Raw genomic sequence first — 12,931 nt, forward strand, 5'->3', positions numbered from 1 at the left:
AGAAATCAAGTGAATTTCCACTGACTTTGCATTTTGTGGTAATTTCGTTTTTCTTATCAAGCTATATTTTAAATGTAAAAGTATCCAACAATAGAATTGCTGATCTCGTGGTCCCTCCTGTCTTCACAGGTAAGGGATATTTTGTAATATTTAAGGGATTTTAAGGAGTACATGTACAAGCAGAATGTTAGCTATTTCTTCAATAGAAAACTTGGCGACATTTTCTTTTGCCCGTATTTATTGTGTTTACTATATTTTCTAGGTCGTGTTCAAATGATACCATCCAGTAAACATTTGGGAGATTAAAAAGTCGTTAAACTAACATAAAGGTAGCCTGGTTAATAAAATGATATTCTTTTCAACATGATTATATTTACTGGAACCTAAACATTTTGTGAAATAGTATGTCGTATAGAAAATGTTAGGATTTTGACTTGTTATGTAAGTGCAAAGCTATGTATTTTACAATTTTTAATAATTGCTTTATCAGTAATAGCAACTTGAAGAAATGCTATCTAGATGCTACTAATTTGAAAATAGTGCAAAGACGTTTACCAAAGTTGTTCTATTATGCTTTTGATTTCTAGAAAGTTGAAATATCCCCATTACAGTTTTGGGATAATATAAAAAGTAGATAGGTGTTATAGATAAAGAAATAGGTTTTCATCGATTTGAAAATTAGACCTCCAAGAAGAAACTCAGGTGAGAATGCCATTAAAATAGTTTTAGTTGTTTTTGAAAATAACATAAACAGAATGTCACTATTAAACACTGAAATTGGAATAAAAATTTGGTTTATGAGTAACACGGAGATAGCATACAAACATTCCATTGATTAATACAGAAAAACTCAAAAATTTTAATTAGATATGTTTAAATAGAGATGAGAAAAGTCAAAACTTTAACTCTTAAAAGTTATTTTTATCAGTTTGGAAATACATAAACTCCTGCTTATATAAAATACACCAATACAAACTTCTCTAGTAAGGATTGGGTTTACATGACTTTAGATGCATGTTTCTGTAAATATTTTAATGATGCACTTATATTGACGCATTTGAAGACACAGTTTAATGATATAGTTTGACTAGAGATAAGTGATTTAAAAAATGATAAGAATCATGTCATTGAAAGTGAGAATACTTGAGAAGTATTGACGAATATAAGCTAAAGAAAGCAAAACAAAGTAAAACACTTACCCTTTCATCCGCATGAGGTCGCTGGACGCCGCAAGGTTTTTCTCCCTTCCCAATCTCAAAGGAGTACAGTGAGTACATTTTCCTTAGACAGAAAGGAAAAGAACCTTCCATTTTTGGCTCTGCCAAGAAGCTCAAAAAGGTGATAATATAAAAATATATAGGTAATTGGGAATTGAATTTACAAAATACATTGTGTGGTGATGCAATAGAGAGCTGATAATCGGAAGGAGATTGAGATGGTATATTCCCGGAGAGAAAGTCCGGGATCCCGGCTCCTGCTGCTGTGGCTTCTCCTCGTCTACTGGAAGGCAGGGAGCGGCCAGCTCCACTACTCGATCCCGGAGGAAGCCAAACACGGAACCTTCGTTGGCCGCATCGCGCAGGACCTGGGGCTGGAGCTGGCAGAGCTGGTGCCGCGCCTGTTCCGGGTGGCGTCCAAGGGCCGCAGGGACCTTCTGGAGGTAAATCTGCAGAATGGCATTTTGTTTGTGAATTCTCGGATCGACCGGGAGGAACTGTGCCGGCGGAGCGCGGAGTGCAGCATCCACCTGGAGGTGATCGTGGACAGGCCGCTGCAGGTTTTCCATGTGGAGGTGGCAGTGAAGGACATTAATGACAATCCGCCCAGGTTCTCCAGGCAAGAACAAAGATTGTTCATTTTAGAGTCAAGAATGCCAGATTCGCGGTTTCCAGTAGAGGGCGCGTCGGATTTGGATATCGGAGCAAACGCACAATTGAGATACAGGTTAAATCCTAACGAATATTTTGACTTAGATGTTAAAACAAATGAAGAAGAAACGCACTTTTTAGAGCTAGTTTTGAGGAAATCCTTAGATAGAGAAGAAACACAAGAACATCGTTTATTAGTGATTGCAACTGATGGAGGACAACCCGAACTAACAGGTACAGTTCAGTTGTTGATCAATGTATTGGATGCTAATGATAACGCCCCAGAATTTGATAAATCCATTTATAATGTCAGATTGTTGGAAAATGCACCGAGTGGGACATTAGTTATTAAACTGAACGCCTCAGATGCAGATGAGGGCATCAATAAAGACATAGGGTATTTCTTTAGTAATCTTGTTCTTGACGATGTAAAGTCCAAATTTATAATTAATTCTAATACTGGTGAAATAAAAGTTAAGGGGGAACTGGATTATGAAGTCTGTAACTCATATGAAATTAATATTGATGCCATGGATAAAAGTGCATTCCCATTAACAGGACACTGTAAAGTAGTAGTGAAACTCCTGGATGTGAATGATAATACCCCAGAGATGGCCATAACCTCCCTTTTCCTGCCTGTGAAAGAGGACGCTCCAGTCAGCACGGTCATTGCTCTGATCACCGTGTCTGACCGTGACTCAGGTGCTAACGGGCAGGTGACCTGCTCCCTAATGCCCCACGTCCCCTTCAAGCTGGTGTCCACCTTCAAGAATTACTACTCGTTGGTGCTGGACAGCGCCCTGGACCGCGAGAGCGTGTCGGCCTATGAGCTGGTGGTGACCGCGCGGGACGGGGGCTCGCCTTCACTGTGGGCCACGGCCAGCGTGTCTGTGGAGGTGGCCGACGTGAACGACAACGCGCCAGCGTTCGCGCAGTCCGAGTATACCGTGTTCGTGAAGGAGAACAACCCGCCGGGCTGCCACATCTTCACGGTGTCTGCGTGGGACGCGGACGCGCAGGAGAACGCGCTGGTGTCCTACTCGCTGGTGGAGCGGCGGGTGGGCGAGCGCGCGCTGTCGAGCTACGTGTCGGTGCACGCGCAGAGCGGCAAGGTGTACGTGCTGCAGCCGCTGGACCACGAGGAGCTGGAGCTGCTGCAGTTCCAGGTGAGCGCGCGCGACGCGGGTGTGCCGCCTCTGGGCAGCAACGTGACGTTGCAGGTGTTCGTGCTGGACGAGAACGACAACGCGCCGGCCCTGCTGGCGCCTCGAGTGGGTGGCACCGGCGGCGCAGTGAGCGAGCTGGTGCCATGGTCGGTGGGTGCGGGCCAAGTGGTGGCGAAGGTGCGCGCAGTGGACCCCGACTCGGGCTACAACGCGTGGCTTTCGTATGAGCTGCAGCCAGAGCCTGGCAGTGCGCGCATCCCGTTCCGCGTGGGGCTGTACACAGGCGAGATCAGCACAACACGCTCTCTGGATGAGACCGAAGCACCGCGCCACCGCCTTCTGGTGCTGGTGAAGGACCATGGAGAGCCCGCGCTGACAGCCACAGCCACAGTGCTGGTGTCGCTGGTGGAAAGTGGCCAGGCGCCGAAGGCCTCATCGCGGGCGTCGGCGGGCGCTGTGGGTCCCGAGGCTGCCCTGGTGGATGTCAACGTGTACCTGATAATCGCCATCTGTGCGGTGTCCAGCCTGTTGGTGCTCACGCTGCTGCTGTACACCGCGCTGCGGTTCTCGGCGCCGCCCACCGAGGTCGTGTGCACGCGGGGCAATCCCACTCTGGTGTGCTCCAGCGCGGTGGGGAGCTGGTCCTGCTCACAGCAGAGGAGGGAGAGGGTGTGCTCTGCAGAAGCCCCACCCAAGATGGACCTCATGGCTTTCAGTCCAAGCCTTCCTCAGGGTCCCGCCTCTGCAGACAACGTGAGTTTTCTGATATTAACATCCAACTTTCCCTCCCAATTTTTAAATATTAAGTGTCACATTCACCCAGTTTTTTTTTAAAAAATTACGCCCTAGTACATAAATATTGTAGTACACAATTGTTGCACTAATTCATGTACTATGTGCTTTTTATGATGTTTTTCTGTTAGGGTAATAGATTCATCAACTTTCTGTGATATTAAGTATTTTTAAAATTATATTTTATATTAGCATTTGAATTTCGCATCTCTAAAAATGTAGGATAATAATTGTAAGACATAGTTTGGAGTCATTCTCAAAGTCTCAGTTTATGACTCCATGAAAATTTATTTTATTTTATTATTATTTTTTAAAGACCCTTTATTGCTCAGTCTGCAGTGGCCTGATCATAGCTCACTGAAGCCTGAAACTCGTGGGCTCAAGTGATCCTCCCATCTCAGCCGCCCAAGTAGCTGGACTACATGCACATGCTAATTAAAGTTTTTTTTTTTTTTCTAGAGATAGGGGTCTTGCTACTTTGCCCAGGCTGTTCTTGAACTCCTAGTTAGAAGCCATGCTCCCATCTCAGCCTCCCAAAGTACTAAGATTACAGGATTGAGCAAGAGTGCCTGGCCTATAAAAATGTTTTAACACCACCCTTCCAATTTTACCTTTTTGTTTCTGTTGAATTTGAATTATTATTTTATTACACTAATTTAGTTTCTGTTTTCAATTATATTTTTGCAGTATATGGTTTATTTCAACTTTGTCTAAGCAGTTCACCTGTATACCCATGATGAATTTGATAACTGTAATTTAAAAATTACATTTTTCATTTTATTGATCTTTGGAATAGGAAACACATATACATAGTTTACTGTTCTAAAGGTGCAAAAGAAGACAGTGAAATTTTCCCTTTCACCTCCTTCATGAAATCAAAACATTCTTGGGTATCCTTCTAGAGATTTTTATCATATGCTAATAAACTTCCCTACCCCCTTAAAAAACATATGAGTATTGATTTTAATCTTGCTTTTTTCATTTACTAATATATCTTGATGATCATGAATTATCATTACTGAAGTAGATTTGTTTTTCTTTTATTTGGATCTATGGTGTTCCATTGTGTAGAAATACGATCGGTTATTTTTCCCTTATCTTAACATTAACATTTAGTAGAACAATGATTTAATTTTCTGGAAACTTGCATATTTTTCAATTTATAAATTATATATCTAATAGATATTTTGAGACGGGATTTTCCTCTTGTTGCCCAAACGAGTGCAATGGTGCAATCTCAGCCTCCCAGATTCAAGCAATTCTCCTGCCTTGTCTTCCCGAGTAGCTGGGATTGCAGGCATGTGCCACTACACCCGGCTAATTTTTTGTATTTACTAGAGATGGGTTTTCACCACGTTGGTCAGGGTGGTCTTGAACTCCTAATCTCAGGTGATTCACCCGCCTCGGCCTCCCAAAGTGCTGGGATTGCAGGCATGAGCCATCATGCCCAGCCTAAATTATTATATTGATGAGGAGTAATTGTGAACCCTCTCAGTTGTGCAAATTCTGCTATATTTTGGTTGGGAAATTTTACTGCTTGTTGTTACTTTTCATTTTTAGATTAAAAAAATAAATATACCATGATACAAACTGCCCTCTTGAGTTGTTTACAAAGAGTTGTTTGTTAAAGCTGTATGTTTGAGACTACTCTAGACAAGTGTCCTCTCCATCTGAAATAATGAGAACCGTTTTTCTACTCTTTTGAGGGGAAAAGTGTGGGTTTATAGGTAATAACTAGTCTACACTTTACATGATAAAATGTGAATTCCCTCTTTCTGTTGCTTTGTTTGTTTCTTTTATTCTCATATGCATTTAATTTTATAAATACCCTTCTATGATGCTATTTATATATTCCTAATATCCTGAGCTACTCTGAGGAAGTCCTAGAAATTGAGAAATAGTTTTTATCACTCTGTAAATCTACACTTAACCACGGTCAAATTTTAAAAAATCAAGTTATCTTATTCTGTGATATAAACTATATATCTCTTTACATATCAAGTCTTTATATATATTTTGTGCAGTTTATCTTTTTTATAGGAACCTCTTGTTTTGGGGATTGTTTTTGGTTAGGAAATTGAACCCTTTGTTTGCCCAAAATAACTGCAATAGAAAGTCAGTGATAAGAACTACTTAATAGATCCAGGTTAATTATTTTAAGATAGAATTTCACACGGAAGAAAAGGCTTTTGTGTTACAATAATCTGTGAGGCATTTTACTGTATATCAGAATTTCGGAGTAAGGTGAAGATGATCATGTAATATGAAAAGTCTTATTGGTGGCTCTAATTTTCTTTCAAGGAGGGGTTCAATCACTTCCAATGGATAACATTAAGGTTAAATTAAGGGTGAAGTTGATATTTGGCCTTGACTTTTATGTGAGGGTAACATTTTTGCAGGTAAATGTAGATGTAATTTAAAAATCCAGCTAAAACAAACACGGTATTGGGAAAGAGGAAGAGCAAGTGGTCTGTATTGTCAGAAAAATAAGATTCATGTTGGAGAGTAATTGAAAATAACCTTCAAAAAGTTGATCACCTAATATGTGATTACATATTAGGCTACTAGAAGTTTCTAAAATGTCTTGGAATTTCTAGGTTTAGTAAAATTCAATGAAAGCTGTACTCATAAAGATAAATATGATAACATGTGAAAGACAGATGGACTTAGGTGGATGTGGAAGAAGGCAAGCCAGGGAAAAGGAGTAATTTAAAAAGTAATATAAGTGACATGGGAAATACTCATGTTATTAAAAATATGAATTTGAAAATTTGAATTTGGGGATTATTAATAATTGGTCATGCTTTGATATTTAACAAGCTGTTTTCTAGGAGTCAGCATGTATAGGTGAAAATGACAATTAGAAACATAGAAAGAAGGGATGAAGATATGGATTTGTAAGTACCTCAATAAAAGTCTTATTCAAAACTTGGAAGTGAGTGAGAACAATTAAAGGAAAGGATATAGGACAGGGTTGAAGTTGAGAGAAAAGAATGAGATCATTTAAGAACAGCTGTAGAATCAAAAACAGCAAAGCACAATGGGTAGAAATTCCACTAGAATTGAAGTGGTAAACTATATGAAAAGAATATTTTAAGCGAGAATCCTAATATAAGCTGCCGATAAATTAAATGCAATAAAGAATATGCTCTAGAATTTTATCTTCCATCATTACACAAAAGAACCTTAAGAGCGTCTGGTATTTGTTGAACAAAGAAAGCATGGACTTCAACAATCCATAAAGCTTTAAAAATTCAACCAAAATTTGATGATTTTAAGTTACATTTTTCCCTAGAGCACTATATAATAGCACGTCCTATGACAGACATATGTGGGTAAGTTTCTTTTCTAAAAGTGTGTAGAATAGTTTATTTTCTGATTTAAAGAGTAGTTTCGTAAACACTTAAATTTGCTAAACTGGCTAATACTAATGTTGCAAATACTGGTAGAAAAATTGTTTAGCTGTGAATAATTAGATCCCTTACTCTAAGGGTACTAAGATACCACTGCCTGTGCAAATTACAAACGTGAGGAGGATTTACTATAAAAGTAGAGAAAAGAAGATAACATTTAAAAAATATATAGTACAGCACTGTTATGTGAATTAATTTCTTACCTTTTGGAGCCGCATGATGTCGCTGTCTACCATGAAGTTATAGCTAGCCACCATTCAAATTTCTTCTATTACTGCATCATTCCCTGACTGTTGAATGATGGCGGACGCAGAAGAATTGGATTAATAAATTCCGGAACTTACAGTATTTTATCTTTATGCGGAAGATCTTCTAATGGAAATAAAACAAGAGGTATTTGACATGGTGTTTACCCTGGAAGACAGATTGGGAAAGCAATGTCTGCTCCTCCCGTTTCTGCTCCTCGCAGCCTGGAAGGTGGGGAGCGGCCAGCTCCACTACTCCGTCCCGGAGGAGGCCAAACACGGCACCTTCGTGGGCAGCATCGCGCAGGATCTGGGGCTGGAGCTGGCGGAGCTGGTGCCGCGCCTGTTCAGGATGGCCTCCAAAAACCACGAGGACCTTCTGGAGGTAAATCTGCAGAATGGCATTTTGTTTGTGAATTCTCGGATAGACCGCGAGGAGCTGTGCGGGAGGAGCGCGGAGTGCAGCATCCACCTGGAGGTGATCGTGGACAGGCCGCTGCAGGTTTTCCATGTGGACGTAGAGGTGAGGGACATTAACGACAACCCGCCCTTGTTCCCGGTAGAGGAACAAAGAGTGCTGATTTACGAATCTAGGCTGCCAGATTCTGTGTTTCCACTAGAGGGCGCGTCAGATGCAGATGTGGGCTCAAATTCCGTCTTAACCTATAAACTCAGTTCTAGCGAATACTTCGGGCTAGATGTGAAAATAAACAGTGATGACAGTAAACAAATTGGGCTCATATTAAGGAAATCCTTGGACAGAGAGGATGCTCCTGCACACAACTTATTCCTGACAGCCACAGATGGCGGCAAACCTGAGCTCACAGGCACTGTTCACCTGCTGGTCACAGTGCTGGATGTGAATGATAATGCTCCCACTTTCGAACAGTCTGAATACGAAGTAAGAATATTCGAAAATGCAGACAACGGAACAACAGTTATCAGACTGAATGCTTCTGATCGGGATGAAGGAGCGAATGGGGCCATTTCATACTCTTTTAATAGCCTTGTTGCAGCCATGGTTATTGACCACTTTAGCATAGATCGAAATACAGGAGAAATAGTGATTCGGGGTAATTTGGATTTTGAACAAGTAAATTTATACAAAATCCGCGTTGACGCAACGGACAAAGGTCATCCTCCCATGGCGGGTCATTGCACCGTTTTAGTGAGAATTTTGGATAAAAATGATAACGTCCCTGAGATAACATTGACTTCCTTATCCTTGCCTGTACGTGAAGACGCTCAATTCGGTACTGTCATCGCCCTAATTAGCGTGAACGACCTTGACTCAGGTGTCAACGGGCAGGTGACCTGCTCCTTGACGCCCCATGTCCCCTTCAAGCTGGTGTCCACCTTCAAGAATTACTACTCGTTGGTGCTGGACAGCGCCCTGGACCGCGAGAACGTGTCAGCCTATGAGCTGGTGGTGACCGCACGGGACAGGGGCTCGCCTTCGCTGTGGGCCACGGCCAGCGTGTCTGTGGGTGTGGCCGACGTGAACGACAACGCGCCGGCGTTCACGCAGTCCGAGTACACGGTGTTCGTGAAGGAGAACAACCCGCCGGGCTGCCACATCTTCACGGTGTCTGCGCGGGACGCGGACGCGCAGGAGAACGCGCTGGTGTCCTACTCGCTGGTGGAGCGGCGGGTGGGCGAGCGCGCGCTGTCGAGCTACGTGTCGGTGCACGCGGAGAGCGGCAAGGTGTACGCGCTGCAGCCGCTGGACCATGAGGAGGTAGAGTTGCTGCAGTTCCAAGTGAGCGCGCGCGACGCGGGCGTGCCACCTCTGGGCAGCAATGTGACGCTGCAGGTATTCGTGCTGGACGAGAACGACAACGCGCCGGTGCTGCTGGCGCCTCGGGTGGGTGGCACTGGTGGTGCAGTGAGCGAGCTGTTGCCGCGGTCGGTGGGTGTGGGCCAAGTGGTGGCGAAAGTGCGCGCAGTGGACGCCGACTCGGGCTACAACGCGTGGCTTTCGTATGAGCTGCAGCCAGTGGCAAGCAGCGCTCGCTTCCCGTTTCGCGTGGGGCTGTACACGGGCGAGATCAGCACGACTCGTGTCCTGGACGAAGCAGACTCTCCGCGCCACCGGCTGCTGGTGCTGGTGAAAGACCACGGTGAGCCGACGCTGACGGCCACGGCCACGGTGCTGGTGTCGCTGGTGGAGAATGGCCAGGCTCCAAAAGCGTCATCGCGGATGTCGGTGGGCGCCGCGGGCCCAGAGGCGGCGCTGGTGAATGTCAACGTGTACCTGATCATCGCCATCTGTTCGGTATCCAGCCTGCTGGTCCTCACGCTACTGCTGTACACCGCGCTGCGGTGCTCGGCGCCGCCCGCCGAGGGCGCGTGCACGGCGGGCAAGTCCACGCTGGTGTGCTCCAGCGCGGTGGGGAGCTGGTCATACTCGCAGCAGAGGCGGCAGAGGGTGTGCTCTGGGGAGGGCCCACCCAAGATGGATCTCATGGCCTTCAGCCCCAGCCTTTCACCTTGTCCTGTTATGGGTAGGGCGGAGAATCAGGCTTTAAATGAAGATCATGATGCCAAAGTAAGTGAATTTTCATAATAGTTAATTTTTATTTTAAATTCATAATTTTTTCCGCAGATTTGTTTTCTATATTTCTGTTTTTAATTTTAATTAATTTTACAAAATTTACGTATTTTCATTTTATTCTGTTTCTTATTATAATATCTTTGCTTCTCTAATATTTGTAATTTAAGTGGAATTAGAAATAATTGTCCACAATCTGCACCTCAGAATTTTTGTCTTCAAACCAAAATATTCTGGGACATGTCGTTTTCTGTTGCATTGTAATTCAGATTCTTAGTAGCATGTTTTTCTGATTAATTATATCGGATTTTCATTTGTTTGCCTTTGAGCTGTAGGAAATTTTTTTTTCACATATACTCTGTTTTGATCATATATTGATATTTGAGCACCACTGTATCACTTATGCTTTTACACTTTCCATTTCAATGTTTTTCTGCTGAGACTTTTATTAAGTTAACACTTTGATTTCATCCATTTTGTGTAAGAACTCTGATCATCATACTTTTTATCTGTGGTTCCCTTTCAGACTTGTGATTCCAGGAGACAATAGTGTTTATTTATTGTCCCCCTTTTAAACCATTGAGGAATAAAGGACAAAAACAATAATTATCAGCCTGAATACTTCTGGTTGTTATGGTTGATTTATTTACTACTGATCTAAATACTGGAAAAATAGTGATTCAAGAGATTTTGGACCTTGTGATCAAGTAAATTTATATGAAAACTGCATTCCTCTGGCATTGCAGCTCTCTTATTTCTGTTTGAATTTCATTTGATGGTCTTCTCTTCATGGAGTCTAAATCTATTTTTTGTTTTAATGTTTTCACTGTTTCTACACAGTAATTTAAACTATTCACTATTTTCTGTGTGTGTGTGTGTGACAGGGTCTTGCTCTGTCACCCAGGCTGGAGTACAGTGGTGCAATAATGGCTCACTGCACCCTAGAGTTCCTGGGCTCAAGTGATTCTCTCACCTCAGCCACTGGAGTAGCGGGGACTACACGCGAGCACCACCATGCCCACCGACTTTTTTTTTTGTAGATACGGGGTTTCTCCATGTTGCCCAGCCTGGTCTCAAACTACTGGTTGCAAGTGATCTGCCCACCTTGGCCTCCCAGAGTACTAAGATTATAGGTGTGAGTCACTATGCTTGGCTATTCATTATTTCTTTAAATGAAAAGCAGCAAAAAGTAGTGATTAGGTGTGACTTTTGGTGCTATCCTACCTTGCCTAAACTTCATTGCTACCAATTTTGTTTTGTGGATGGATTGTTTCACCTCCATTTCAGTTTCTTCTGTAAAGTTGGAGTGATAAACACTAGTTTCAATGATAGAATTTTCATAAAGCTTTAGTAAGTTGATACTGTAAGGTGCTTATAGCTGTGTTTGCCAAATAGTAAGTGCTTAATAAAATTTGCTACTAGTTTTCCAAAGAGGAAAATAAAAACTTTATGTCATTGTATGTTAGGAAGCTCTCATTACGGATTCCATATTGTTTTCATTTTATGTAAAGATTGAGTTTTTGTTATTCATAGTGAGGCCATAATTACCAAATTAATCCGAGATGTCTCTAACATTTTAAATGCCGTGTTCCACATCAAAAGTAATTTAAAATGTGTGTTTCAAAGTTGAAAATTGAATTAAGACTTGGACAGTGGAAAAGTTTTATGAATTCAAAAGACATTTAAACTGCTGAGTCCTCAGTGATTTCCTGAAGGTGGTTTTGACTTTTTGTGTTGTCCACCTTCCCAGGAAATATTAGACTATGTTAAGCTTGAATGGTGTATTTGCCCACATTTAAAAGTTGCTTAAGGGCCATTAGAGGACTGAGTTGAGGTTTGTGTTCCCTAATGTGAGCATTTTCCATTCTTGAAATGGCAGAAACCATTAGTAGTATTTTCTGTTTTCTAAAAGAAGTACATGATAATTTTTAAGCATATAATTAATATTGCACCAAAATTTAAAAAACTACCTCTACATACTTAAGAGTTATGGAATTGTCTCTGATTATACCGAAGATCACCATTTGTGTAGATAATGATATCTAACAATCTCAAAACAGCATACTTTCTTAGGAAGTAAAGAACTGCAGCGTTGCTAGTGAGTAAATGTTTTTTAAAGAGTTTCTAGGGAGGTCTTTAAGAGTATCACACTGTGCCTGCTGAGAATCATCGAATTAACAACACCCAGTCCCTGGCTTCAAATTTAATAGATAAATAAAGATAAATATCCTACATAAATACGATGATAGTAAAAGGAAGAATATTGTAAGAGGTGCTAGAAAGGTACTTCACAGTGTTATTGGAATAGAAAAAAAGTATTTGCCTTTTTCCCTTGTTGAAGGAGTCCTTGAAGAGTCATGATGTTTTACTGGTTATAAAATGGAAAGAGTTTTTCCTGGGAGAATATGGAGACTAATAGGTATTCTTGAGAAGAGAGTAACTTAAGTGAGTATACGGAAAATTCCAAATGTACCTAGAAATAAGGAATAGTCAACTTTGGGTAAAGCACATGATTCCTATAAGAGAGACTGTGATATAAAGCAAGAAAAGTAATATGAGAAAAACCTTTTGGGTAACTTTGAGTACTAGACAAGTAATTTTGACACTCTTCAAAAGTCGTTTGAAAGCTGTAAAAAAGTGTGAAGCAATGGGAATCAAAAGTGTTTAAGGAAAATGACTGCAAGGATTAAATGAAGGAGAATGAAATAGGAATGGACAGGTTACACAATAAGAAGCCACTGCAATACTCCAGGAAAGCAGCAATTATGAAAACTTATTTAGGAAAACATCTGGATACAGACATAATTATTTTACATTGCCGTTGGGAACATTGGAGTGAAACATTCAAGAAAACTAACACAGTAAGGTAGATCCAAAAAGGATGAAATAACTCAAG

General features: G+C 41.6%; 1 protein-coding gene across 6 annotated transcripts in view; it reads left to right on the forward strand.

Moving 5' to 3' along the window:
* LOC102136630 (protocadherin alpha-C2) overlaps positions 1-12,931 on the forward strand; it is a 199,956-nt gene that overhangs the window by 14,042 nt on the left and 172,983 nt on the right. For 2 of the 6 annotated variants that reach the window (XM_045394335.2, XM_073994447.1), the window contains exon 1: positions 1,285-3,787. The exons of 2 other annotated variants lie outside the window; for them this stretch is intronic. In XM_045394335.2, the coding sequence (XP_045250270.2) occupies positions 1,436-3,787 (2,352 nt within the window). In that variant the 5' untranslated portion in view covers positions 1,285-1,435. Of the gene's footprint in view, positions 1-1,284; positions 3,788-7,527; positions 10,033-12,931 lie in introns of those variants that run through there. 2 more of the 6 variants (XM_005558017.4, XM_073994440.1) reach the window with 1 other exon arrangement.

This window comes from Macaca fascicularis, chromosome 6, assembly GCF_037993035.2.
Source record: "Macaca fascicularis isolate 582-1 chromosome 6, T2T-MFA8v1.1".
Lineage (NCBI taxonomy): Eukaryota > Metazoa > Chordata > Mammalia > Primates > Cercopithecidae > Macaca > Macaca fascicularis.